This window comes from Hypanus sabinus, chromosome 2 (genome assembly GCF_030144855.1).
Source record: "Hypanus sabinus isolate sHypSab1 chromosome 2, sHypSab1.hap1, whole genome shotgun sequence".
In the NCBI taxonomy this organism is placed as follows: Eukaryota; Metazoa; Chordata; class Chondrichthyes; order Myliobatiformes; family Dasyatidae; genus Hypanus; species Hypanus sabinus.
Genome location: NC_082707.1, coordinates 83,053,973 through 83,079,574, shown reverse-complemented (window position 1 = coordinate 83,079,574; position 25,602 = coordinate 83,053,973). Strand labels below are relative to the sequence as shown.

Sequence of the window (25,602 nt, the reverse complement as noted above, 5' to 3'; positions counted from 1 at the left end):
TTTCCTGCAACAGTCTGCAATCACTCTACCAATTACTTGCTTTGTGGTAAAAGAAGGCAAAAGCAATTGTATTTTTTTTATAAATGGCATAGAAAATGGAATAATGTGGTAGTTTCATGGACAGCTCAAAAATCTGATGGAAAAGTGAAGAAGCCATTGAATGTAGATCTTCAGGCTCCATAACCTCTGCTATAATGGTATTAACAAGAAGGCTGACCCCCATCATGAGAGTTCTTAATGACATATACCAAGTTCCTGAGACAGCATCTCTTGAAGATGTCCTCAGTGGTGGGGAGGGTTGTGCATGTGATGGAGATGGATGAGACTACAACCTTCTGCAACCTCTTACGACCCTATGCATTGCATTGGAGTTTCCATAATAAGCTGTGATGCAACTTGTTAGAATGTTCTCCATTGTACGTATATAGAAATTTGCAGGAGTTTTTGGTGGCATACCAAATCTCTTCAAACTCTTAATGACGTAGAATCATTGGCATGCCTTCTTCATGATTGCATCAATGTGTTGGGCCAGGACAGATCCTCCAAAACGTTGACAGCCAGAAATGCAAAGCTGCACACATTTTACACCTCTGGCCAATCAATGAGGACTGGAGCTTTCTCCTAACATCCCCTTCGAAGGTACACAATCCATTCGTTGGTCTTTCTGACAATCAGTGTAACGCTGTTACGACCCCACTCAACCACTGATTCTACCTCACTCTTATACACCTTCTCATTACCATCTGAGACTTTACCAACATCAATGCTGTCATCTGCAAATTTATAGATGGTATATGAGCTGTGCTTAGCCACACAGTCATGAGGGTAGAGAGTACAGCAGTAGGCTATGCACATATCCTTGAGGTGCGCCTGCTTTGACTGTCAGCAAGGAGGAGATGTCATCACTGATCTGTACAGACCGATGATCTCCTTGCAGAGGGAGTTACAGAGGCACAGGATTTGAAGTTTGGTGATTAACACTGAGGGGGGTGATGGAAATGAATGATGAGCTGTAGTCAATAAATAGCAGTCTTACCTATGTTCTTCTGCTATCTAGATGCTCCAAAGTAGAGTGAAGACCCAGTGAGATTGCCTCTACTAAAGACTTGTAGCAGCAGGAGGCAAACTGCAGTGGCATCAGGTCCTTACTCAGACAATAGTTAATTCTAACCTTGACCAACTTCTCAAAGCACTGCATCACAGTTGATGTACTGTCAGGCAATAGCCGTTGAGATGCCTCACCCTGCTCTTCTTGGGCATCACTATGATTACTGCCCTTTTGAAGAGGGTTGGAATCTCAGACCACAGCAAAGAGAGGTTGAAAATGTTCTGGTGCACTCCAGCCAGTTGCTCAGCAAAGATTTTCAGTACCTGGCCTAATGCCTTGCGTTGTCACATTTTCAGATACAAATTTAATACCATTCTCTTGAAAGGGTAGAAGTGATAAGCAATATAATTCACATAACTCAGCTGGATAAAGCATGGCTGCATCCATGTCAACACAAAAGTTAATTACTAAAAAAATGACACTATAAAACATTTCAGATTTCTGCTCATCTTGGTTTAGATCTGTTATGTAGTTCAATGTTTAGAAATGTTATTGATTGGAATGTCTATCTTTGTTAAGTTTTTAACATTTTAATATTCTGCTTCAAAGAAATGTGATAAACCGATGAAGGATTTTTCCAAAAGACCAGGTTGTCTGTGAATGTCTTTTGACAAGTCTTTGTGTGAAATCAATATTTACTTAACATCATTTAGTCAGTCACCTTAAACAAAAACTTCAGCAGACGTTTCCAGTTTATGCATTCATGCTTTTTCTTTAGAGACAGCATAAGCCACATGAGCCATATTTTAGGGATTTTATATATACGTATACACACACATGTATTATAGCAAAATAAATTTTACATCATACATATAAACATAAAATCACCACAAACTATCATACCTCTTTTAGACAAATAAGACATACTGTCCGCCACAGCTGCAGATTTTTCCTCAGATTTTAGAAGGGCAAAACGGGAATAATCATCCACTCCATAATTAGCTGTAATAGATGTGGGTTCATTAAATATCCACAAGCACTATAGGCTAATTCAACTGAAATTAAAGGACAGTTAGTCAACTGCTCTAAATTCTATTTTGTAGAATTCTAAGTTATCACTGCAAAGTTATCAACATAAAATATTACATCAATTTTGAAGATAAATGAATAAATAGCTCTCTTTGATGTAAGACCTCAGACTTTCCAACAACATAACTACAACCCAACTTCTCTCACTGAGGAGTTCTACCAAAATTTGTAAACTGAATGCATCATCTGACTTATGAACTTCATAAATAGCAAAACCTTTAATAGCAGGCGATTTTACTCTTCAGCATCTCTTCCAGTCCGCTCTTGTTGAAAAAGTTACATCTGTCGATAATTTTCATATTTCAAGTGAGTGTCTTCTCACCAAACTTGATTCACAAATTTGGATCGAGCATTGACTTTCTAAGCAGAGTAAACTACTCTCAAGGAACACAGCTGCACACCCCAGATTAATTTTTACCTTTGGTGAAGGATGTAAATGAGGCTACTTCAGGAGACCCATGTTAATAAGCTTAACTTCCATTATGATTGCAACACACAAAATGCTGGAGGAACTCAGCAGGGTCCCTTTAGAAGAGTCCCGGCCTGAAATGTCAAGTGTACTCTTTTCCATAGATGCTGCCTGGCCTGCTGAATTCCTCCAGCATTTTCTGTGTGTTGCTTGGATTTCCAGCCACTGCAGATTTTCTCTTGCTTTCCCATTATGACTGGACATGTTTATCAAATTAAAATCAAAAAGTAGCAAAATAGTGAAGCTTATTTAAAACATTTTTTATGCAAGACATTGACAACTCTCACCATTGGCAGATAGAGACAAGTACTCTCTCTCAGAGCTGAGAATCCTGGGATTGATCCTTGGAACAATGGTCGGCTGATTCATTATGAAATCAACAACATCGTGGTCATTGTTCAATTCACCCTAAAAGTGACAACATAATCTTAAGTTACTGAAAGAAGGAAAAGAAGACATACAATTAACAGCACAGAAAAAGGCCACTGCTTCTGTGGTGTCATGTATATTCCACAAAAGTACTTTCCCATCTTACCCTTTTCTGTCAACCAAAATGGATTTCTTTTCCAAACTTAGCTGAAGTTTTACTTTAAGAGCTAAAATGCTTCCAGAAAAATCACAGAAATCCACCGCACAGATGGAGAACATTCAGTGTATATGCCTAGCAAAGAAAAACCCCACTATTCCTGCTTCAAAACAGTTATTTAAGTAATATTTTGACACTCTGAAGGTTTCTGTCACCTCTCAAACAGACTTGCTCAACTGTTAAACTATTTGGATTTTTGCATTGCATAATAAGTAGATGAATGATAAGAACTAAATTTAACAAATCTCCTTCTCCAACACAAATATGCCACTCTTTGCAGTTTTATGCACATTTTTACTTGAATTCCCCTCAACAAACATCAGTAAAAACAAATTAACTGATCTTTTTCCCCATTGTTCCTTCAGCAGATATGCAAATTTGTTTCTGCACATCCCCACATAACAATAACTATACACAACAAAGAAAGAAATCCAACAAACATTAAAAAAAAATTCACCAATTATAAATTGCTGTGGGATATCTTGAAAGTGACATAGGATGACTCACATGGCTGTTGAGCTAACAATCTCATCATTATCACAATGCTATGTACAAAATGGCTGCTATGCTTCCTAAATTATAAAACGACTGAATTGCAAGAACACTTCATTGGTTCTAAAGGACTTTGTGCATCATGATAAAAAAATCATTTAGCTGAGCATTGCATTTCTCATCAACTCTCTCCTAATCCTTCAGAAAATCCATGCTCTTTGGTAACTATCATCCAAGGACAAAACCCACTGAAGAATCTTGTCAAACATTGATACCAATAAATAAAGAATGTTTCCCTCAATATTTTTTTTGATTTACTCATGGTTCCTTTTCTTGATGGCCCTTAATTTTGGACTTTTGAACCACATAATAAGTTTAAAGCTACCTCACGCACTATAGAAGGTGTTGTCTTTGAATGAGTGCAGCATAGGGAATAAGGTAGATAATTTTGTAGCGCAGTTGGAGATTAGCAGGTATGATGTTGTGGTCATCTCAGAGTTGTGACTGAAAGAAAATCATAGTTAGGAGCTTAACATCCAAGGATGTACATTGCATCAAAAGGACAGTGGGTATGCTGAGGGGCTGGGGTGACTGTTGGTAAAAATGAAATCAAATCCTTAGAAAGAGGTGATGTAGGATCGGAATATGTAAATCTTTGTGGGTAGCCTTCAGAAACTGTAAGGTCAAAAAGACCCTGATGACATTTATATATAGGCCTCCGAACAATATCCAGGCTGTGGACTATAAATTACAAAGGGAGATAGAAAAAGCATGTCAAAAGGGCAATATTATGATAACCAGGTATCATACAGGTATGATACAGGTAGATTGGGAAAATCGGGTTGGCGCTACAACCCAAGAGATAGAATTTGTAGAATACCTATGAGATTGGCTTTTTAGAGCAGCTTGTGATTGTGCCTGCCTAAGGAAATGGCAATCCTGGATTGGGTGTTCCGTAATGACACAAATTTGATTAGTGAGCAGAAGGTAAAGGAACCCTACAGAGGCTGTGATCATAAAATGATAAAATTCACCCTGCACTTTGAGAAAGAGAAACCAAATTTTATATATCAGTGGAGTAAAGGGAATTACAGAGGCATGGCAGAAGCGCCGACCCAAGGTGATTGGAAGGGATGACAGCAGGAATGATTGCAGAACACCAAGGGCTGGAGATTCTGACAGCAACTCGGAAGGCCCGTGAAAGATACGTCCCAAAGATTACTAAGTATTCTAAAGGCAGAATGAGGCAAGCGTAGCTGACAAAGAAAGTCAAAGACACATAAAAGCAAAAGAGAAGGCAAGCAATATGGCAACAATTAGTGGGAAGGTAGAGGGAGTGGGAAACTCTTAAATACTGACAGAAGGCAACTAAAAAAAGTCATACAGAAAGAAAAGATGAAATATTAAGGTAAGCTAGTGGTTGGAAAGATGCTGGAGTCCATTATTAAGGATGAAGTTTCAGAGTACTTGAAGGCATATGATAAAATAGGCCAAAGTCAGCAGGACTTTCTAAAGGGGAAATCTTGCCTGACAAATCTTTTGGAATTCTTTGAAGAAATAACAGGCAGGATAGACAAAGGAAGGCCAGTGGATATTGCCTATTTGGATTTCAGAAGGACTTTGACAAGGTGCAACACTTGACCTTGCTAAGAAGATAAGAGCCCATGGTATTACAGGAATGACACTAGCATGGATGAAAGATTGGCTGACTGGCAGGAGGCAAAGAGTGGGAATAAAGGGGTCTTTTCTGATTACCTGCCGGTGACGAGTGGTGTGCCACTGAGGCCAGTGTTGGGACCACTTCTTTTCATGTTATATGTCAATGATTTGGATGAAGTAATTGATAGCTTTGTGGCCAAGATAGCAGACAATACAAAGGTAGGTGGAAGAACAGGTAGTGTTGAGGAAGCAGAATGTCAGCCAAATGACTTTGGACAGATTGGGGGATTGGGCAAAGAAATGGCAAATGGAATATAGTGTATGGAAGTGCATGGTCATATACGTTGGCAGAAGGAATAAAGGGGTGGACTATTTGGTAAATAGGAAGAAATTCAAAAACCAGAGGTGCAAAGGGACGTGGTGGTCCTTATGCAGAATTCCCTGAAGGTTAACTTGAGGTTTAGACAGTGGTAAGGAAAGCAAATGCATGGTTTGCATTCATTTCAAGAAGATTGGAATACAAGAGCAAAGTTGTAATGATGAGGCTTTATAAGGCACTTGGAATATCGTGAGCAGTTTTGAGCTCACTAAGAGAAAATGCGATGGCATTGGAGAGGGTCCAGAGGATGTCCACGACAATGATCCCAAGAATGAAAGAGTTAACATACATGTACTCACTGGAATGTAGAAGAATGAGGGAAAATCTCATTGGAACCCAGCGAATATTGGAAGTTCTAGATAAAGTGGATGTGGAGAATGCTTCCAATAGTAGGGGAGTCGAGGACCAGAGGCCACTGCCTCTGAATTGAGGGATGTCCATTTAGCACAGAAATAAGCAAAAATATCTTTAGCTGGAGTGTGCTGAATCTGTGGAATTCATTGCCACAGATGGCAATGCAGGCCAAGTTACTGGGTATATTTAAGGCCGAAATTGATAGGTTCTTGATAAATTGGGACATCAAAGATTACAAGGAGAAGGCAGGAGAAAGGGGTAGAGAGGGGTAATAAATCAGCCACGATGGAATGGTGGAGCAGACTCAATAGGCCAGATGGTCTAATTCAGCTCCTGTGTCTTATAGTCCAAATCCAGTAATTTCAAAGATTTTTGTTTGGTCACTTTTCAGCCTTTCATTGCTGGTTTAAAAAAAAACAACTAATTCCTTCTGAATTATCATAGCTGGAAAATGCTTTCCATGGAAACAATATCTAAAAGGTGAGAAAGAAAAAATGGGCACTCAACTTGATGCCAATTTTGATATTAGCTCTAAAAATACAATTAAAGTGCAGTTTCTCACATCACCAGCTTGATGCACTTCTCTCACTTAAAAACATACTAGTTTAGTCACAAATGTACCAGTATGAGATATAATTTCAAGCAATACATGCTACATTATCAGAAATCCTCTACTTTCTTGGACTTAAATCAGTTTTGGTATCAAATTAAATGAAAATTCAAATCAAACATTTATTCTTACATGCTGCTCATATTTGCTCAATCCTTTATCATTTAAAGTGGACAACAGGTTAACTATACTTACTAAGTAAACAACTTTCTGGAAGTAAGCAGTGTTATCCAAGATTCTGTGCATCATCACAGTTTCTAGCTCATCAGGATCCAGTTGGTCTCTCGGGAAAGGCATGCCATTGTAGAGGCCAATTGGCAGAGGGCCAAGGCCTGTTTGTTTATAGTAATCTTTCCCTTCCTAATGAAGAGACATAAAGGTATCAGACACACAATCCACAACAGAAAATAAATCTTGCTATAACAATTATACACATTAAACTATTAACCATTAACTATTCTGGCATAAATGTAATTTTTAGTTATGTTACCAAGAAACACCAGATTTATTTGCTAAAAACAGAAACAAATTGTTGGAAGCTTTAGAAAACACTTATCTTAAAACACATAGAAGCATAGAAAACCGAGGTCAGCAGGAGACGCTCATGGAGTGAGTACTGTTTCAGATTCGCTCCATAACCTTTACTTTTTTTAACCTATGATCACCCTGATTTAACTTATTTTTACCTACACCAAAAGATTCTTGCTACTTTATTGGACTTATCTTTAAGAGTTTATTGTGAATTTTTGAAGAAATGAATACAGAAATGGCTCTTAGATCTAAAGGGCGAGAACTTGGTAAGAATCCTAATGGTAACAGGAAGAAAAAGCAGACCGATCCTAAGCGCACTGAACTGACTTATGAAATGTTATTGGAGGATGCTCGGAAGCGAGACTTGATAATTGGAAAAACTGCAGCAGAACTTACTTTCGACGATTTAACAGGTGGAAACACTTAAAGCCAAGAGTGTCGACTTTGAGAATCGGTCCAGAAGACAGAACCTACGCATACTTGGTCTCCCGGAAGGTACTGAACAAGGGGACCCCAAGAAGTACTTTGCTCAACTTTTAAAGGATGCGTTCCCTTCTGTATTCCCAGACAGTCCTCCAATACTTGATCGCGCTCACAGAATTATGCGTCGATCACCGAATGCTTCAGCTAAACCACTGGTTGTAATTGTCCGATTTCATTATGTGCATGTTAAAGAGCAACTTATTCTTGTGGCTCGGCGTGTAGGGATGGTCAAATTTCAAGATCACAATTTTCTATTAGTTGAAGATTTTAGTCCAGAAGTAATGAAGGCAAGGCTTCTTTTTAAACCTCTGATGTCTGAATGTTATGAAAAAAATCTAAAACCTGCGCTCTTATACCCTGCGAAGCTCAGAATCTCACCTCCGAATGCTCCACGGCATGTTTTCCTTTCTACATCTAAAGCGAGAAGCTTTCTGAAAGAGAACTTCCCTACTGCGGCGGATTCTCGTCTCTAATAAATGAGTGATTTTGATCGTGTAAGATGGTTTTTATTTCCAAAACCAGATTTTGTTTCTGGCTATTGATGTAGGTTTACTCTATATTTTATACTCTAGTTAAAGTTTTTTTTCGACATACTAATCTTTTTATTTTACTTACTTCAACCACTGTACTTTATCATTGGTTATTATTATTAATCCTTCGAAGGTGAATTTTTAATCCTTCGAAGGTGAATATTTTTTTTACTAAGATGGCTGTTTTTTCTCTAAAAAATTTTTGGCTTTTTTTTATTTCGCTTTTTTTTTCCTCTCGTCTTCTTCCTATAATGCATCTCTTATCACAGTTTAAATTTTTTTTGGCTTGTTTGGGTTTTAACCTGATTTATAAGTTACTAGTGATTATATTCTCTTTGTTTTTTTTACTATCAATTATATTAAGAAGTTTGGTTTTAGTATAGTGATTATAATTTCTTTAGAGTTTGGGTGGATTTTTTTTTAATCCTTTATATACAGAGTTGTCTTCTGCTGATATGGGGGTAGATTTAGTTTCATCTTTTCTCTTTCCCAGTCTATCCCTGGCTGGGGTAGTCTTGTTTTTTCCTCTTGGGTGGGGGGTGGGAGGTCTTTTTCTAAATCTTATGTTTCTTATATCAGTTTTTTTCAGTTTTTTCATTTGGGCTGATTTTGAACTACAAAAATGTCCGAGATGTCGTCACTTCCAGGTCCGCTCCTTATTTTTGTTCCTCTTCCGGGTGCATGAGTTCATAATCTGGTTAACCCTTTATTTACCAAAGGGTTGATTTCAGAAATATGGCTCAGACCATTAATTTTGTCTCTTGGAATACTAATGGCTTAAACCATCCGGTTAAACGGAAAAAGATTTTCAAAGTATTCCGAAGACGTAATGCTCATATTATTTTTGTACAAGAAACTCGTGTGAGGAAAAAGGACAATTATCGCTTTTTTAGGTTTTGGAGGGGTCAACAGTATCATTCGAAATTGAATGCCAAAGTAAAGGGAGATTCAATTTTTACTGACTCCTCTATTGCATTTGTCCAACACGATATCTTTTCAGATCCGAATGGTAGATTTTTTGTTAATCACTGGCTTACTTTTTAACAAAAAGGTTGCTATGGTTAACGTTTATGCTCCAAATGTGGATTGTCCTGATTTGTTTAAGTCCTTATTTACTTCTCTACCTAATCTAAATGAATATAAGTTAATAATGGGTGGTGACTTTAATTGTTGTTTAAATCCTTTGATGGACAAATCTATATCTACTCAGACTTTACCTAATAAGTCGGCCACTTGTATTAACTCTTTTTTGACTGATAATGGAACTTTTGATATTTGGAGATTTCGGCATTCTTAGGACAAAGAGGTTTTTTTTTTCTCACATGTTTATCATTCCTACTCGAGAATTGATTATTTTTTAATTGACTCTTGTTTTATTCCATCGATAATTGGTTGTAATTATGATATTATAGCCATCTCTGACCATGCTCCATTAAAACTTTCTATTAAATTTACGGATACAGCTTCTAAGGCTAGACCAGGGGTCGGCAACGTTTACCACTGAAAGAGCCAATATGGACCCATTTCCCACAGAAAAGAAAACACTGGGAGCCACAAAATGAAATAACACTGCATACAACGGGTTTTTTTTTTGCCTTTATGCTATGTATAAACAAACTATAATGTGTTGCATTTATGAAATTGATGAACTCCTGCAGAGAAAACGAAATTACATTTCTGCATGCAACAAAAACATTTTGAACTCCGAAAAAAAAGACGTTGTGTTGAAGGTTACTACATAGGTAGCCTACCTTGGATCGAAGAATTAAAAGAAAGCGCGCACTGGCGGGTGTCAGGCATTGGCAGTGGTGACGTATATTAATAGCGATAAAAAAACACATTGTAGCGGAGTAGCGCTACACGCAGTGCTAAAATAAAGACTGCAGTCAAAGGTAACTTTATTCGAACTAAACAGCCTTGCTTTAAAGCCTCCCTCAACCCACCCCCCGTGGGCGCGGATGCTCCAAAAGACACGTACTCACAAACCCCCGTAGGCTATCTCCCTTAGCCTGAACGCTGGCTAATTGTGAGCCGGTTCGGATGTGCCAGGAAACGGTGTCTCCGCAAAGTTTTCAGATTGTACAAGATCACCATAATCTTCAAATTTCGAATTACATTTCAAAAGCTAACAAACCACGGGGAGCCGCATCACAGAGATCAAAGAGCCGCATGTGGCTCTGGAGCCGCAGGTTGCCGACCTCTGGGCTAGACAATGGCAATTTGATTCTACCTTACTGCAAGATCCGGATTTTATTAAATTTATGAAGGAACAGATCGATTTCTTCTTTTCAACTAATTCAATGGATGATATTTCTCGCGGAACACTTTGGGACACTTTTAGAGCATATATACGTGGACAGATTATCTCTTACTCTGTTGGTCTGAGAAAACGCATTAAGAAGGAAACTCTTTTATTGGTTGATAAAGTTAAAGAGATTGACAAGAAATATTCGATCACTCCTAGTAAGGAGCTTTACAAACAAAGGGTTGAACTTCAAACGGAACATAGTTTATTACTTACATCTTCGATTGAAAATCATTTAATGAAAACCAGATCTGATTTTTATATACATAGTGATAAATTGGGTAAACTGTTAGCGAGTCAATTGAAATATGCTTTGGTTAAACGTCAAATTACTAAGATCCGTCAGCAGAATGGGGATTTGACAGTTAACCATGATGAGATAAATAAATCATTTCAAGATTTTTATACCTTCCTGTATCATTCTGAATTCCCTCATGATCGTAATACCTTCTGTGATTTTCTTGGGAAATTGAATTTTCCAAAATTATCATCAGATGATCTTTCAATATTAGAAACTCCGATTACGGATGCAGAAATTAAAGGGGTTATTTCCTCCATGAATTCTGGGAAAGCACCAAGTCCAGATGAGTATACAGTAGAATTTTTTAATTGTTTTTCCGCTACTCTTTCTCCTTGGTTATGCAGGGTTTTTGAAGAAGCAATTAGATTGGGCAATTTGCCTCAATCTTTTTATAGAGCTTCCATTTCTTTAATATTGAAGAAAGATAAAGACCCTACTGACTGCGCATCCTATAGACCAATATCTTTATTGAATGTAGATTCCAAGATCTTTTCCAAGTTACTGGCATCCAGGTTGGAGAAGGTATTACCCCAACTTATTTTGGAAGATCAAACCGGTTTTATTAAAAATTGCTATTCCTTTTTCAATGTTAGGAGATTATTGAATATTGTTTATACTCCTTCACATAGCACTTCAGAATGTGTTATTCCATTAGATAGACAATAGACAATAGGTGCAGAAGTAGACCATTCGGCCCCTCCAGTCTGCACCGCCATTCTGAGATCATGGCTGATCATTCACTATCAATACCCAGTCCCTGCCTTGTCCCCATATCCCTTGATTCCCCTATCCATCAGATATCTATCCAGCTCCTTCTTGAAAGCATCCAGAGAATTGGCCTCCATCGTCTTCCGAGCCAGTGCATTCCACACCTCCACAACTCTCTGGGAGAAGAAGCTCTTCCTCAACTCTGTTTTAAATAACTGACCTCTTATTCTCAATCCATGCCCTCTGGTACTGGACTCTCCCAACATCTGGAACATATTTCCTGCCTCAATCCTACCAAATCCTTTAATTATCTTAAACGTTTCAATCAGATCCCCTCTCAATCTCCTCAATTCCAGCGTGTACAAGCCCAATCTCTCCAATCTCTCTGCGTAATACAGCCCTGCCATCCCAGGAATCAACCTAGTGAATCTACGCTGCACTTCCTCAATTGCCAGAATGTCCTTCTTTAAACCTGGAGACCAAAACTGTACACAATATTCCAGGTGTGGTCTCACCAGGGCCCTGTACAAATGCAAAAGAACATCCTTACTCTTGTATTCAATTCCCCTTGTAACAAAGGCCAACATTCCATTTGCCCTCTTCACTGCCTGTTGCACTTGCTCATTCACCTTCATTGACTGGTGAACTAGGACTCCTAGGTCTAGGATGCGGAGAAAGCATTTGATAGAGTTGAATGGCCATACATATTTAATGTGACGGAGAAGTTTAAGTTCAGTCCGACATTCATTTCCGGGATTAAACTGATATATCATACTCCAGTGGCCTCGGTGCTTACTAACAATCAAAGATCTCCCTTTTTTCGTTTATTTCGGGGCACCAGACAAGGCTGTCCTCTTAGTCCATTATTATTTGATATTGCTTTAGAACCCTTGGCAATTGCTATCAGAGAATCACAGAATATTTTTGGCATTAATCGTGGGACAGATATACATAAGTTATCATTATATGCAGATGATCTTTTATTATTTATTTCTAATCCTGAGAAATCCATTCCTGCAGTTTTATCATTGTTGGCTCAATTTAGTGATTTTTCCGGGTATAAATTAAATCTTAATAAGAGTGAATTGTTTCCTTTAAATAGACAGGTTCCAATTTATGGAAATTTACCTTTTAAATTAGTTTATGACTCTTTTATTTACTTAAGGACTAAAATCACAAAAAACTATAAAGACTTACTTAAGGTTAATTTTTTACCCTTAATCGATCAGATTAAATGTTTGTTTACTAAGTGGTCACCACTATCTTTATCTCTGATAGGTTGGATTAATGCTATTAAGATGGTTATTTTACCCAAGTTTTTATATATATTTCAAGCGGTAGCAATTTTTATTCCAAAATCTTTTTTTGCTAATGTTGATTCAAAAATTTTCTCATATATATGGCAGAATAAAAATCCTAGGTTAGGTAAAATTTATTTACAGAAGGCAAGGAAGGAAGGTGGATTGGCATTGCCTAATTTTAGATTTTATTATTGGGCAGTTAATATCCGATATTTGATATGTTGGTTAAAGGGTTGGGATATATCTTTTAGCCCTCATTGGGTGAACCTGGAAATTAAATCTGTACAAGGATTTGCATTGGGTTTATTTTAGGGACTTCTCTTCCCTTTGCTCTTTCTAAATTGCAGAAACGAATTGACAACCCGATAGTTAAACATACTTTACGTATATGGTTTCAATTTCGGAAATTTTTTGGGTTGACTCAGTTTGTTTTAAATATTCCTATTGTACCCAATTGCTTTTTTTATCCTTCTATTATAGACCAAGCTTATTCAGCTTGGAAGACTAAAGGATTACTACGATTTTCCAATTTATTTTTGGATAATTGTTTTATGTTTTTTGAGCAATTATCTAATAAATATAATTTGCCTAGATTTCATTTTTTTAGATATTTACAGATTAGGAATTTCTTATATACTGTACTTCCTACTTTTCCAAATTTTGTGTCTTCAGGTATTTTGGAGAATTTGTTTGAACTAAACCCTTTTCAGAAAGGGCTAATATCAAAACTTTACAATATAATTATGAAGATACGTTCAGAGCCCTCCTATAAGTTTGAAAATGATTGGGAAAGAGAACTTAACCTTACTATCCCTATTGAGAATTGGAATAAAATTCTTCAATTAGTTAATACATCATCTATATATGCTAAACATTCATTAATACAGTTTAAAGTTGTGCACAGGGCTCATATGTCCAAAGATAAATTGGCTCATTTTTATTCCTATATAAATCCTATTTGTGACAGATGTCATTCTGAGATAGCGTCTTTAACTCATAAGTTCTGGTCGTGTCCGCTTTTGAAAACATATTGGTAAGATATTTTTGATATTATTTCTGCGGTATTGAATATTGATTTACAACCTCACCCTATTACTGCAATTTTTGGTTTACCAATGATGGACTCAATCCATTTATCCTCTTCTGCTTGTCGAATGATTGCATTTCTTACACTAATGGCTAGAAGATCTATTTTGTTGAATTGGAAAGAAATTAATCCTCCTACTGTATTTCATTGGTTTTCTCAAACTATGTTATGTCTAAATTTAGAAAAAATTAGAAGTGGTGTATTTGATACTTCTATTAAATTTGAAAAGATATGGAGACCATTTATTCAATATTTTCATATGATGTAATATGACCCTGTTCCAAGCCTATTTGATTTTCCAGTTTCGATTTTATATATGTTGAGAGGATCGGAGTTGACGACACTGATGATTTTGTATTTTTGTGAGGTATTATAAACAGCCCTTTTTTTTTCTTTTTCCATATTTTCTTTTTCTCTTTTTTCTTTTTTGTTTTTTTCCCTTATCAGTTATTAGATTATTAGACTAGTTTTTTTGCATAATTTTTTTTCTTTTTCTTTTTTCTATCTTTTTTATTATATATTATGATATACCTAGATTTGCCTTGTTTATTTGTATATTATATCGTCCATGATTTGGGAATACTCATTTATACTGTAATCATTGCTTATGTATTCTTTCATGTTCAGTCAAAATGTGTATGTTTGTAATCCCATTATCTATGTATCAATTTTATTTTGTTGATATTAATAACAATAATAAAAAGGTTGAAAAAGAAAAGAAAAGAAAAGAAAAGAAAGAAAACCTACAGCACAATACAGGCCCTTTGGCCCACAAAGTTGTGTCGAACATGTCCCTACCTTTGAAATTACCAGGCTTACCCATAGCCCTCTATTTTTCTAAGCTCCATGCATCCATCCAAAGTCTCTTAAAAGAGCCTTTCGTATCCACCTCCACCACCATTGCCAGCAGCCCATTCCACTCACCACTCTCTGTGTTAAAGAACTTACCCCTGACATCTCCTCTGTACCTACTCCCCAGCACTTTAAACCTGTGACCTTTTGTGGCAACCATTTCAGCCCTGGGGAAAAAGCCTCTGACTATCCACATGATCAATGCCTCTCATCATCTTATACACCTCTATCAAGTCACCTCTTATCCTCTGTCGCTCCAAGGAGAAAAGGCCAAGTTCACCCAATCTGTTTTCATAAGGCATGCTCCCCAATCCAGGCAATATCCTTGTAAATCTCCTCTGCACCCTTTCTATGGCTTCCATATCCTTCCTGTAGTGAGGCAACCAGAACTAAGCACAGTACTCCAAATGGGGTCTGACCAGGGTCCTATATGGCTGCAACATTACCTCTCGGCTCCCAAATTCAGTGAGAAGTGGCAGGTGGACTTCACCAATACACCATATGCCTTCTTAACCAGAAAGTCAACCTACGCAGCTGCTTTGAGCGTCCTATGGACTTGGACCCCAAGATCCCTCTGATCCTCCACACTGTCAAGTCTCTTACCGTTAATACTATATTCTGCCATTATATTTGACCTACCAAAATGAACCACTTAATACTTATCTCGGTTGAACTCCACCTGCCACTTCTCAGCCCAGTTTTGCATCCTATCAACGTCCCTCTGTAACCTCTGACAGCCCTCCACACTATTCACAACACCCCCAACCTTAGTGTCATCAGCAAACGTACTAACTCATCCCTCCATTTCTTCATCCAGGTCATTTATAAAAATCGCAAAGAGTAAGGGTCACAGAACAGATCCCTGAGGCAAACCACTGGTCACTGACCTCCATGCAGAGTATGACCCATCTACAACCACTCTTTACCTTCTGTGGGTAAGCCAGTTCTGGATCCACAAAGCAATGTCCCCTTGGATCCCATTCCTCCTTACTTTCTTAATAAGCCTAGCGTGGGGTACCTTATCAAATACCTTGCTGAAATCCATATGCACTGCATCTGCTGCTCTTCCTTCATCAATGTGTTTAGACACATCCTCAAAAAATTCAATCAGGTTCGTAAGGCACGACCTGCCCTTGACAAAGCTGTGCTGACTATTCCTAATCTATTCCTAATCATATTATACCTCTCCAAATGTTCATAAATCCTGCCTCTCCATCAACTTACCAACCACAGAGGTAAGACTCATTGGTCTATAATTTCCTGGGCTATCCCTACTCTCTTTCTTGAATAAAGGAACAACATCCGCAACCCTCTAATCATCCAGAACCTCTCCCATCCCCATTGATGATTCAAAGATCATCGCCAGAAGCTCAGCAATCTCTTCCCTTGCCTCCCACAGTAGCCTGATGAACATTTCATCCAGTCCCGGTGACTTATCCAACTTGATGCTTTCCAAAAGCTCCAGCACATCCTCTTTCTTAATATCTGCATGCTCAAGCTTTTCAGTCTGCTGGAAGTCATCACTACAATCACCAAGATTCTTTTCCACAGTGAATACTGAAGTAAAGTATTCATTAAGTACCTCTGCTATTTCCTCTGGTTCCATACACACTTTCCGACTGTCACACTTGATAGGTCCTATTCTTTCACGTCTTATCCTCTTGCTTTTCACATACTTGTAGAATGCCTTGGGGTTTTCCTTAATCCTGCCCACCAAGGCCTTCTTAAGGCCCCTTCTGGCTCTCATAATTTCCTTAAGCTCCTTCCTGTTAACCTTATAATCTTCTAGATCTCTAACATTACCGAGCTCTCTGAACTTTTTGTAAGCTTTTCTTCTTGACAAGATTTATTACAGCCTTTGTACACCATGGTTCCTGTACCCTAACATAACTTCCCTGTCTCATTGGAACGTAGCTATGCAGAACTCCACACAAATATCCCCTGAACATTTGCCACATTTCTTCTGTACTTTTACTTGAGAACATCGGTTCCCAATTTAAGCTTCCAATTTCCTGCCGGATAGCCTCATAATTCCCCTAACTCCAATTAAATGCTTTTCTAACTTGTCTGTTCCTATTTCTCTCCAATGCTATTGTAAAGGAGATAGAATTATGATCACTATCTCCAAAATGCTCTCCCACTGAGAAATCCGACACCTGACCAGGTTCATTTCCCAATACAAAATCAAGTACAGTCTCTCCTCTTGTAGGCTTATCTACCTATTGTGTCAAGAAATCTTCATGAACAGACCTAACAAACTCCACCCCATCTAAACCCCTTGCTGTAGGGAGAAGCCAATCACTATTTGGGAAAATTAAAATCTCCCATCATGACAACTCTATTATTATTACACCTTTCCAGGATCTGTTTCCCTATCTGCTCCTCAATATCCCTGTTACTATTGGGCGGCTTATAAAAAACACCCAGTAAAGTTATTGACCCCTTCCTGTTCCTAACCTCCACCCACAGACACTCCGTAGACAATCCCTCCATGACATCCACCTTTTCTGCAGCCATGACACTATCTCTGATCAACAGTGCCACACCCCCACCCTTTTTGCCTCCCTCCCTGTCATTTCTGAAACATCTGAAACCCGGCACTTGAAGTAACCATTCCTGTCTCTGAGCCATCCAGGTCTCTGTAATGGCCACCACGTCATAGCTCCAAGTACTGATCTACACTCAAAGCTCATCCGCTTTGTTCACAATACTCCATGCATTAAAATAGACACATCTCAAACCTTCGTCTGAGCGTGTCCCTTCTCTATCACCTGTCTATCCTCCCTCAGACACTGTCTCCAAGCTTTCTCTATCTGTGAGCCAACCGCCTCTTCCCCAGTCTCTTCAGTTCGGTTCCTACACCCAACAATTCTAGTTTAAACTCTCCCCAGCAGCCTTAGCAACTCTCCTCACCAGGACATCCAGCTCAGTTTTGGAGAGTGCCCATTAAATTTTAATTTATATTATAAAGAACCAATTTCTTCAGGACTGAGTTAATAAACAACAAAGACCATTCTTTTGTATAATCTAAACGGCACCTGAAACAGAAGATAATAGCTAACAGAAATATTAATCTGAAGTAATAAATCATTAATTTGATATGACAAAGCATAGATGCAACACAAGGCTCTTGCAATATTCAATCTTCATTCAGTTTTTGTGAGTGCATTTATTTCCAAATAAAGTACTTGACTTGTTACTTGTTAAATAATTTATGCAATTTCAAAGCACTTATGTAAGTGCTTAGAAAGATGCAGATAATAATTGTAATTTATTCTGTGCCATACACTTAGAATAAATTCCATAGTACATACAAACACCAGAGGTTTTGATTTTTGAATATTCCTGTCTCAAGGTAAAACAAAACTCACAGAGTACAGATAATGGAAGACTTGTCAGTCTTGTTCAATCCCTCCATTAGATTATAGCTGATCAGTACTTTCCACCCTTATTCTTGGAAATCTTTCTCCAATTTAGAAGTTACAACACAACCAGAATCTAGACCATTTAGAGCAAATGCACTCCAGATTTATACTATTGTGTAGAAAAGAAAACTTCTAATTTACAGTTCTGAATAGACCAGCTCATATTTTTTAGAACACTAAATTGGTGTTCTGAATTTCCCCCACAAGATGGAAGAGATTTTTTAATCTACTCTTCTAAAGATTTTTTAGGATATTAAATTCTTTAACTTAAGAAGACTTAAATTTAAACCAAAATCAAATTTAAATGGATATAAAATTATCCTAAGATTAAAAAATAATCTACATATTATTTTCAAAGTGATTGTCTTCATAATGTCCCAGAACATAATTGGAATTTTTCACTTTACTAGGGCTTGACGATTTTGACCATTCAGTGCTTAGACAAAAGTTACTTTCATGAAGCAAAATGTTGTAAGAATTTATATCAAGTGTTCTTAACTTAGGGTCCACGGACCCCTCGGTCAATGGTATGGGTGCATGGTACACAAAAGGTTGGGGGACCCCTGCTTTATACCTTTTAAAATCTATAACAGACTACAGAACTTTTAAACCCCAGACCCAAAAATGAAGTTCCACCCAGCTGTCCAGTTCCTTAAGAAGTATGACCTATGCAATTGATACATCAAATAGACAGACAGATACTTTATTGATCCCAAAGGAAATTACAGTGTCACAGTAGCATTAGATGTGCACAGATATACAAATACTAGAAGAGAAGTAAAAAATAAAATAGTTACACATATCAAGTTTGACTTTTCTGAAAGCATGCTAGACTTCTATATTGGTATTGGTAGTAATGTTTACATTGATGTATATGCAACACCATAGCATAATGACTTGGCTCATAGAATTTAAAAACAAAGAAGTTTTTAATCTTTGGTGCTTGCCAAACATCCTGTTTCTGGAGGGGTGGTAACTGTACAGTTACTGCTCAATTTGGCAACAGTCAAGATCACTCCAAACATTCCACTGAATTTCCATACAACTTTGAAATTCTCCCAAGCTTTCATTCCAATGGCTACAAATAATAATCTATTTTTGGCCAAAAGTCCATTCGGTTGCCTACGACTTTACAATTTTTGAATTATTTATAAATAAATTATTTATAAATAATGGAAAAGACAACTTCTAAATAAAATCCTTCTATAATACTTCACTTATTTTAAATGTCCCTTTAAAAGATCTAGCATTCGACAATTTTCCATCCAAAAAAAGAAATGATAATGTATTTATTAGGATTTAAAGCACAGATTATCTCGCGACTCTTCTTTGTACCGAATTGGAAAACTGTAAGTAATATACATAAAATGTCCCTACTGTGCATGAACAATCTTTAGAGAAAGGATAATAAAACATGCAACCTTCACAATTTAAGCAACATACAGCTTCAATTTATTTGCATAGCTAAGTCACTACCTTCATTCTGAAAGGCTGCCTTTATTTGGTTCTTCCCAATGGCCACTTAAAATCAAAACTTATCTCCAAGAATTAATTTGTCTCACCTTTCTATTTCTGTCATATGCTGAATCTGCTCCCAGGATACTAGTCACTTCTACACTGGCAAAGTCCTTTTCCAAGGTACTGATGATATGCTCAATTGTCAATTTCTCACCAGGCATCACCTTGTTATAAATCTGAATAAGAAGGAAACACAATACATAAATACATGGAAGAAGTTATGAGCTTGTGTTGTTCCATTCTAATCTCAATAGCAACTCAGCCCATTATAATTTGTCCCACGAAAGACTTCATCAAACCCATTTGATCTACTTAAAACAGTGGCTGCTGTACATAGTTAAGAAGAAAAACTCAGAGGTTTTTTCCATACTTTCTGAAAATAAAATTCCTTAGTATAAATCTGATAATAGAAACTGAAGTTGAAATTAGCCAAGGCATTTCATTGGAAACAACAGGAATTAGACTTTTGATTGCAGACTAGTCTTAACATTAAATCCCTATTAGCGTAATAATCTAGAAAACTTATTTCCTAAGAATGGGATTATTTTGAACATGGATGAGAAAAAATAAGAAATCATCAGTCCAATTAGCTGGGTATCCTTTCCTATTTTGTAAAGATTTAATATTGTTAATAATAAATGGGAAGAAAATTTAGCCATATACTGACTAAAGACTAAAATATTCTGAAATGTACCAAAAAAGCTCTTAAAAATAGAATATTTTACTAGAGTAGGTAAGATTTAAAGATAAAAAGTGAATAGAGCCTGATGGGTCCACATCATGTGGTTGACGCAAAATGGCAGGCTCAAACATAGTAATGTGACTCAATGTCATTATGATCCTGTCCTCAGATGCCAACATCATAGTATAAAAAAGCAATACATACAAGATGCTGGAGGGTCTCAGCAAGCCAGGCAGCATCTATGGAACAGATGTTTTAGGCTGAAACCTTTCGTCAGGACTCCTGATGCTGCCTGGCCTGCTGAGTTGCTCCAGCAATTTATGAGAGTTGCTTTGCATTTCCAGTATCTGCAGATTTTCTCAGGTTTGTGTCATAGCATGAAAAGTTGTTAGCTAAGGTTGTGGAAGATGAAGAACAAAATAATTTTGGACTGTAAACATAGTCATTTCCAAGTTCTTAATCCATCTAATACATTAATCATACCGAAATGATTGTCTGAAAGGCATTCATGTTATCCAATTCATCTGCTACAAAGTTAAAAGTCCTGAGAAGTGCGACACCAGGATCTTTTAAGCCATCAGCCTCATCTGAATCATCAACCACAAAGACCAAGCCAATTCTGTATAAAAAAAAATCATTCACATATCATTAGTCACTTGTACTTAAGTTGTTTATGACAAAAAAATTACAGTCCATTTTTGTCTTTATTCTTGGATATCCACATGTTTATATAAAATGGAGCTGAAATTACATCTCAAAAATTACACCCAGTTTGAAAAGGAAAATGATTAAAAAGCCAACCTATCTAATGTCAGTGAGAAGATAGTAAAAGGGCAAAAACTAATTATTGTCTCCAAATGGAGGTACATAAATAAATGAATACCCACAGGGATTTATTAAACTCAGGAATATTCAACTAGTGTGACAGAGTTTTTGATGAAATAATGAAGGGTGGCAAGTGTGGTTAGCATCATACAAAAAATGTTAGCAAAAGTTTCAATTCATACGATTTAAAGGAGAAAGGAAGCATGAACAGCAAATTGGTTAAAGGTTGATCAGAAAAGGGAGCTGATTTTCAGACTGCAGTGGCAACCTTAAAGTATCTAAAACTAGAGGTACACTTAGAAAAGTTAGAAACAGATTTAACATAAAAGATAGCAAAAGCCACAGGATCACACAACCAAATGACGAAATTAACAATTAAATCTGGGGCAGTGGAGCAAAGTGATACATTTTTGGCACATGAATGAACAGAGATAAGTAATGCAAAACTAAAGGGGTTTAAATATCTGGTATTGGAAAAGTGAGACTGCTTCTGGGGCAGGTGTAACCTATACAATCAGGGACCAATATTCTTTCAGGTAGGATTGCTCTTGTTGTTGGGAAGGATTTACACTACCTTTGTAGGCAGAGTAAAAAGATGGCATCAAATATAAAAAATAAACTAAACAAAGTAACCAAGCAAAGCAAACGGCAGCATGATAAGGCACAAGAGGGGAGCAGAACACTGAAGGGCTCTTATGGAATTTAAGGAGTGTCACAAGAAAGAACATTTATCAGTATTTGGAAATATGAAACAAGATATGATGGTAAAATTTCCAACAAAAATATTGAATATCTAGAAGGAAATAACAAAGGATTGAAATTAAATTGGATAGTTCTGTCAAGAGACAATATAGGTTCTATGAGACAAATGGCTTTCCTGTAGGCTATACTCTGTGTTTCTACTGTCTACTCAACTCTCAGGAATATGTAATTGAATTGCTAAATAAAATTTCAGAAACTCAAAATTCTTCAGATTTTTTGCATACATGAAAATTAATTATCAGAAATCAATATTACAAGTACTCCTCCACAACTTAATGTAAAATAGCCCACAGCGGTGATAAAATCTCATGTCAGTATCAGAACTCCTTCTTAGACTGTGTCCTTTGGTTAATATAATACATTTATAATTTGTTTTCTTAAATTATCTTATCCTCTCATTCAACTTTGTCTTATTTACTGTAACAATAAAAAAGGTTTGCTAATTGAATGATATTTACTTAACTTCAATATTGTTCTCTTATTTAATACAACGCCATTGTTCAAAATAAACTAACTGGCCCGTAGATGCTTTCACAGAAATAAAATATTTATTTGATCTGAACAAAAAATGCAGTAATTTGTGAAAGTGGAGATTTATCTTTACTTATTTGCAAACAATTCCTTCTCATCTATGTGCCTTAACCAATGACATTTGTTTAAAGGGTAATAACGTCACAGGGGTGATAAAATTTTAACGAATCAAGTAAACAAAATATGGTATCGCGGACCGTAATTGAAACAGAAAAATTATGAATATCAAAGAATGAGAGCACATGATCCAATTTAATCAGCTTAAATTTTTGAAATAATATGCTTTAAAAACTCTGAATACAATGAATAGAGAATAACTAAACTCACAACATTGCCACTTCAAGCCCATTGGATTTTCACATGCAAAACACACCTGAGAGGGATGTCATTAATATAAAACATTTCAGCAGTTGTCAGCAACTCCGGAGTGCTCTCATCCATCGGGTCAATAATAAGAACCTAAATTCAACAATGATCAGAAGTAGTGTGAGCGGTCATCACCAAAGGAAACAGAGTTTCATTCCTTAAAGCTACAAACTCTTCATAGATGGAACTGGAATCTCAGCACTATACACTACAAATGCCAAATTTCTAACAATAATAACAATAATTATTATAACTAGACAATGGGGTGACCTGTAGAAGCACCCTTTGAGAAATAGGTAGTGCAGTCTGATGTGACCAGAATGAACATTAAATTTTCCTGTATGTCATTGGTATTGCTTTGCTTTGGAAATTGAAGAAGCAAAAACAGTTTATTGAAGAAGAACGATATGTAGCAAGGCAAATATAGCTCCTCCTCGTTTAACGAAGGACACTTCTGATGGCATCATTTCTGGTTGATCTGCCACCCTTGTGCCTCTCATTGTCATTCTGGGGACGTGAAGTCCTTTCATGCGCCGTCTCTTCATCTCTTCTGCTGTTTGTTCGTTTCTCTGACCTTGGAGGTGTGCATTTCTCAGCTCCTTTGTCTCTTCCTCCAGTGCCAGTTGTCATTCTAGAGACATGCATTCCTCTCCTCCTCTGTCTCTTCTTCTCTCATCTTTTTTGTCCTGACTCTTTGATCCTGAAGTCGTGCGGCCCTGGCCTCATCCAATTCTTGTAGTCTCCCTCTCCTTGCTACTTCCCGACGACAGTTGGTGTCATCTCTTGACCATAACGTCCCCCTTCTGTTTCCATGTGGCATAGTTAGGCTGACCATTTTTTTTACCCTAATGCTGGATGGAAGGTACGAATTAGTAATACCAAAGGAAGCTGATTATTCCTGATTATGTGGTTGGCGCTCTCCTAAATGGATGTGATATAGTCACCGCTGTCCTTTGACTGCAGCAAAGGGTTTTATGGGTGTCTTGAAGTACGGGTTACAGGATGTTATGTCATGCTTCAATTTAGAGGAGATCTGATGCTCAGTTTTTGAATTTAGTCAAGACTTTTATACATTGTGGGGACCATTTTGAGTTATTTTCAAAACCTTTGATTGGTTGTGTAAGTACAACTGGTAGCTAATAATATATTTTATTATAAGATAAGGGTTTCCCCCCCTTTTTTCCTGCTTTTCCTAACAGCTCTGACTTTGGTAGTGGGTTTAGATTTGTTTTCTGTATAACAATATTATTATATTTCAATATTACAATTTAATTTAATTTTTATGAATACAGTCAGCCCTCCTTATCCACGAGGGATTGGTTCCGGGACCCCCCGCGGATACCAAAATTCGCGGATGCTCAAGTCCCTTATTTAACATGTATCAGTGCGGCGGTCTTTAGGACCCAGCGGAACCCCGGACTTTATTTAACATGTCCCCGTGCGATGGACATTAGGACCTGGCGGTGCAGCTCTGAATCCACAGTGTTTCTGTTCACAAAAATAATCATGATTGTGATTGAAAATAAGGTGGAAGTAATAGCGTGATCGGAAAGAGGTGAAACGCCATCAGTCATTGGAAAAGCGTTAGGCTACCGTCGTTCAACGGTCAGAACAATTTTAATGGAGAATGTGAAAGGCCCTGCCCCGATGAAAGCTACAATTATTACTAAGCAATGCAGTGGTTAAATGATTGAAATGCGTATGTTTCTTAAGTGTTTTATATGCATCGAAAAGTAAAATATGTAATATATACTAAGAAAAACGTTTGACTAACTGACGCTGAATAATACCGGATGTATCTGTTCTGACTTCAAATCCGATTTAAAGACGGACTCAGGAACGGAACTCATTCATAACCCAGGGACTGCCTGAACTTTAATACCTAATACAATGTAAATGCTATGTAAATAGTTGTTATACTGTATTGTTTATGGAATAATGACAAGAAAAAATAGTCTGTACGCGCTCAAACAATAAGTGCTGGAGAGAGAGGTTGGTTGAATCCATGCATACGAAATCTGCGGATAAGGAGGGCTGACTGTACAGGGTTTTGTGATTGTAACTGTATTTTTAATACAATGTATTTGGTGCTTTTTTATTACTTATAATATATATCTTCTTGTACTCTGTATTCCTTTATACAGAAACTAATAAAAATATTGAAAGAGAAGCAGGTAATTACAATAAGATTTAATCTCGTTGATCTGTCCCAATCTTGCACATGCTGGTGATATGTGACCACTTGAAATAGAACTGCCCTGCCCTTTTGCTCCAGTTGGTGTAGCTACTGAGGCTGGCCGTGTGCATGCATCGTGGTGTCGCGTCCAGATTTCTATGATGATGGATCGGCTCTCGAGTGAAAACGGGGCAGTTGAATTTGGGGAATGAACAATTTTATGTGAATATATAACCCTGAACTTTGCCTGCATTCTGTAAGTTAGCGCATTTTAAGTCAATTGAGCCTAAAATAGTGCCACTGTAATGCACCGTTTGCACTAATTGGAGGTCACAAACAGAGCATGAGAGTTTTAGTAGTATATAGGTAAGTACTTTATTGATCCTGAGTGGGAATTTTTTTCGTTTAACTAATTCTTTCATTTAACTTTCGTTGAACAAATTGTTTAAACTATTGTATAAATGACAAAGAAATAATCTGAATATAGCTCAGACAAATGCTTAGATGAAGGTTGACAGTACAATACTTTTGCA

The 25,602-nt window shown here is 37.1% G+C and overlaps 1 protein-coding gene across 2 annotated transcripts in view; it reads right to left on the bottom strand.

Annotated features, from left to right (window-relative positions):
• The window catches only part of uggt1 (UDP-glucose glycoprotein glucosyltransferase 1), a 180,228-nt gene that overhangs the window by 121,066 nt on the left and 33,560 nt on the right, over positions 1–25,602 (bottom strand). For both annotated transcript variants that reach the window (XM_059949051.1, XM_059949058.1), the window contains exons 15-20: positions 22,901–22,986; positions 20,893–21,028; positions 19,772–19,903; positions 6,882–7,046; positions 2,894–3,014; positions 1,952–2,050 (exon numbers count right to left, since the gene is read on the bottom strand). In XM_059949051.1, coding sequence (XP_059805034.1) covers positions 1,952–2,050; positions 2,894–3,014; positions 6,882–7,046; positions 19,772–19,903; positions 20,893–21,028; positions 22,901–22,986 — 739 coding nt within the window. The remainder of the gene's footprint in view (positions 1–1,951; positions 2,051–2,893; positions 3,015–6,881; positions 7,047–19,771; positions 19,904–20,892; positions 21,029–22,900; positions 22,987–25,602) is intronic.